The following is a 2500-nucleotide window of genomic DNA, read 5'->3' on the forward strand; positions in this document are numbered from 1 at the left end:
ATTTGAAAAGTGGCGCTTGGAAATTTTACCCTCGTTTCCCCCCCATTCCCCCCCCCCCCACACACACACCCGTCTTTAAAATGCCTCGTCCTGTTTACCTTTCGACAAGGAGTCACAACTCTATGCGCCCTCCCCTCCCCCCTACTCCCTACAACCCCCCACACCACGCAACCAATTTACCTTTTCGAAGTGCAACACCCCGACGCAACAATGTCAACGAATGCAAACATGCAACGGTGACATGCGAAACCCAATCTATATATTGATTGCCGAAAGCATACAACACCGCATCCGAACACAACGTAACGAACACGCCGACGAACGAACGAACGCGCCCGCGGACCGCCACACGCCCGAAGCCTGAGCCAAACGGAGCCCTTGGAACGCGTGGTTATCTCGCTAATCTGGTCGCTTCGTTACGCATCGGGGCCACTGAACTATAATGCTATTAGGTCGACAACGGAGTCAATTACTGGCAGACTGTGTTAAAGTTTTCTGGCCTAGCGTGGGGGGGAGGGGGCCGAGTGGATGGAAGAAGGGGGAGAGGGAGGAGAAGCGGCGACGAAAAGAGAGAGAGGGAAAGAGAGGGAAAAGAGAGTGAGAGTGAGAGAGAGAGAGAGAGAGAGAGAGAGAGAGAGAGAGAGAGAGAGAGGAGAGAGATTAGGGGGGGAGGGAGACCGAGAGTGCGGGGAGGGGGGGAGGGGGGGCACAGTGTTTGATTCTGGATGCGATTCTGTCGACTGCGCGACCTGTGAGCGTGAGTTGGTATGTGGGAAACAAAGCTATTAATGTCCATACACAGACAGAGGCAGAAGCTGAGGCTACACGCGGGATGGGCTGATATAAACACGCGCGCGCACGTGTGTGTGTGTGTGTGTGTGTGTGTGTGTGTGTGTGTGTGTGTGTGTGTGTGTGTGTGTGTGTGTGTGTGTGTGTGTGTGTGCGTGTGTGTGTGTGAGAGAGTAAGTAAGTGAGTGAGAGAGAGAGAGAGAGAGAGAGAGAGAGAGAGAGAGAGAGAGAGAGAGAGAGAGAGAGAGAGAGAGAGAGAGAGCGAGAGAGAGAGAGAGAGAGAAAGAGAGAGAAAGGGAGAGGGTTCATTAGACGGCAAGCGCTGAGGGAACATATCGAAGGCAGCCCAAGTGTGAGTTCGCTACGACCGCACAATGGACGGTGAACTACAAGAGCTTGACGATGATGGGGTGCAAGGGAGGAGGAGGAGAGGAGGAGGAGAGGAGGAGGAGAGGAGGAGAGGAGGAGAGGAGGAGGAGGAGGAAAAGGAAGAGGAGGAGGAGGTGTTGGTGGCGGAGAAGGCAAGGGGGGAGTAAGGGGGGGTGAAGAAAGAGGATAAGAGAAAGAAGAAGGAGGAGAAGAGGGGTGTGAGGGGAAGAGGAGGTGGATAGAAGGGAGGGAAGGGTAAGAAGGACGAGGAGGAGGGGATGAAGGAGGAGGAGGAGGAAGAGGAGGAGGTGGAGGAGGAGGAGGAGGAGGAGGAGGAGGAGGAGGAGGAGGAGGAGGGAAGGGAGGTGGTGGAGGAGGGAGAGGGGAGAGTATTAGAAATGGAAAAGGAGACGGGAGGGGAGGTGAGGGGAGGAAATGAAGGGGAGGGGAGGAGGTAAGGGGAGGAGGCAAGGGAGCGAGGAAGCAAAAGAACGGAGGCATGAGAGTTGAACAGGTGATCAAGAAGAGAAAATGAGATAGGCGAAGGGGTTGGCGAGGAGAGATCGAAAATAAATGAGGAAGAGGAGGGTGTCGGGAGATGCGGGGATGGGGGGGGGGGGGAGAAAGGCAAGTAATGTAAAGAAAAACAGACATAGACGAGTGCAGAAGGGAAACACAGAAAAGAAGAACAAGGAGAGCAGAGAATGGGGGATGAGAGAGAGACGAGAAAATGATTCAGCGAACACGGATACATAAACAGGCATTCACACACACACACACACACACACACACACACACACACACACACACACACACACACCTATATACAACTATACACACAAAACATACACACATTTAAACTCATCCAAAAATAAACAAACAAACAACAAAAAAACAAACCCTCCCGACCAAACGCCGTTTTGCCTTTCTTCTGCTTTCTCCTCCCCCCTTTCTTCTTCTTCTTCTTCTTCTCCTTTTTCTTCTTTTTCCTTCTTTATTTTTTCTTCTTCCTCCTCATCGTCTTCTTCTCCCTTCTCCTCCTCCTCCTCCTCCACATCATCATCATCATCATCATTATTATCTTCATCATTATCATCATCATCATCATCATCATCATCATTATCATCATCCTTATCCTCCTCCTCATCATCACCATCATCATCATCATCATCTTCCTCCTCCTCCTCTTATTCACCTTTCCTTCTCCATGCCCCTCCCCCTCCCCCGACCTGTTCCTGCTGCAAAGACTCCAATCCACACTCACCTGGTGTTCCTGTACGAGGTCCGCCGCAGTTCCTTCACTATCTGGTAGATCTGCTTGTGCGTGCGCGTCCCGAAGAAG

The 2500-nt window shown here is 52.0% G+C and overlaps 1 protein-coding gene across 2 annotated transcripts in view; it reads right to left on the minus strand.

The window, feature by feature from the left end:
- LOC119579209 (Fanconi anemia group J protein homolog) overlaps positions 1-2500 on the minus strand; it is a 236898-nt gene that overhangs the window by 88858 nt on the left and 145540 nt on the right. For both annotated transcript variants that reach the window (XM_037926904.1, XM_037926905.1), the window contains one exon: positions 2423-2500. This exon is cut by the window's right edge and continues 12 nt beyond it. In XM_037926904.1, the coding sequence (XP_037782832.1) occupies positions 2423-2500 (78 nt within the window). The remainder of the gene's footprint in view (positions 1-2422) is intronic.

Source organism: Penaeus monodon, chromosome 12 (assembly GCF_015228065.2).
Source record: "Penaeus monodon isolate SGIC_2016 chromosome 12, NSTDA_Pmon_1, whole genome shotgun sequence".
NCBI lineage: Eukaryota > Metazoa > Arthropoda > Malacostraca > Decapoda > Penaeidae > Penaeus > Penaeus monodon.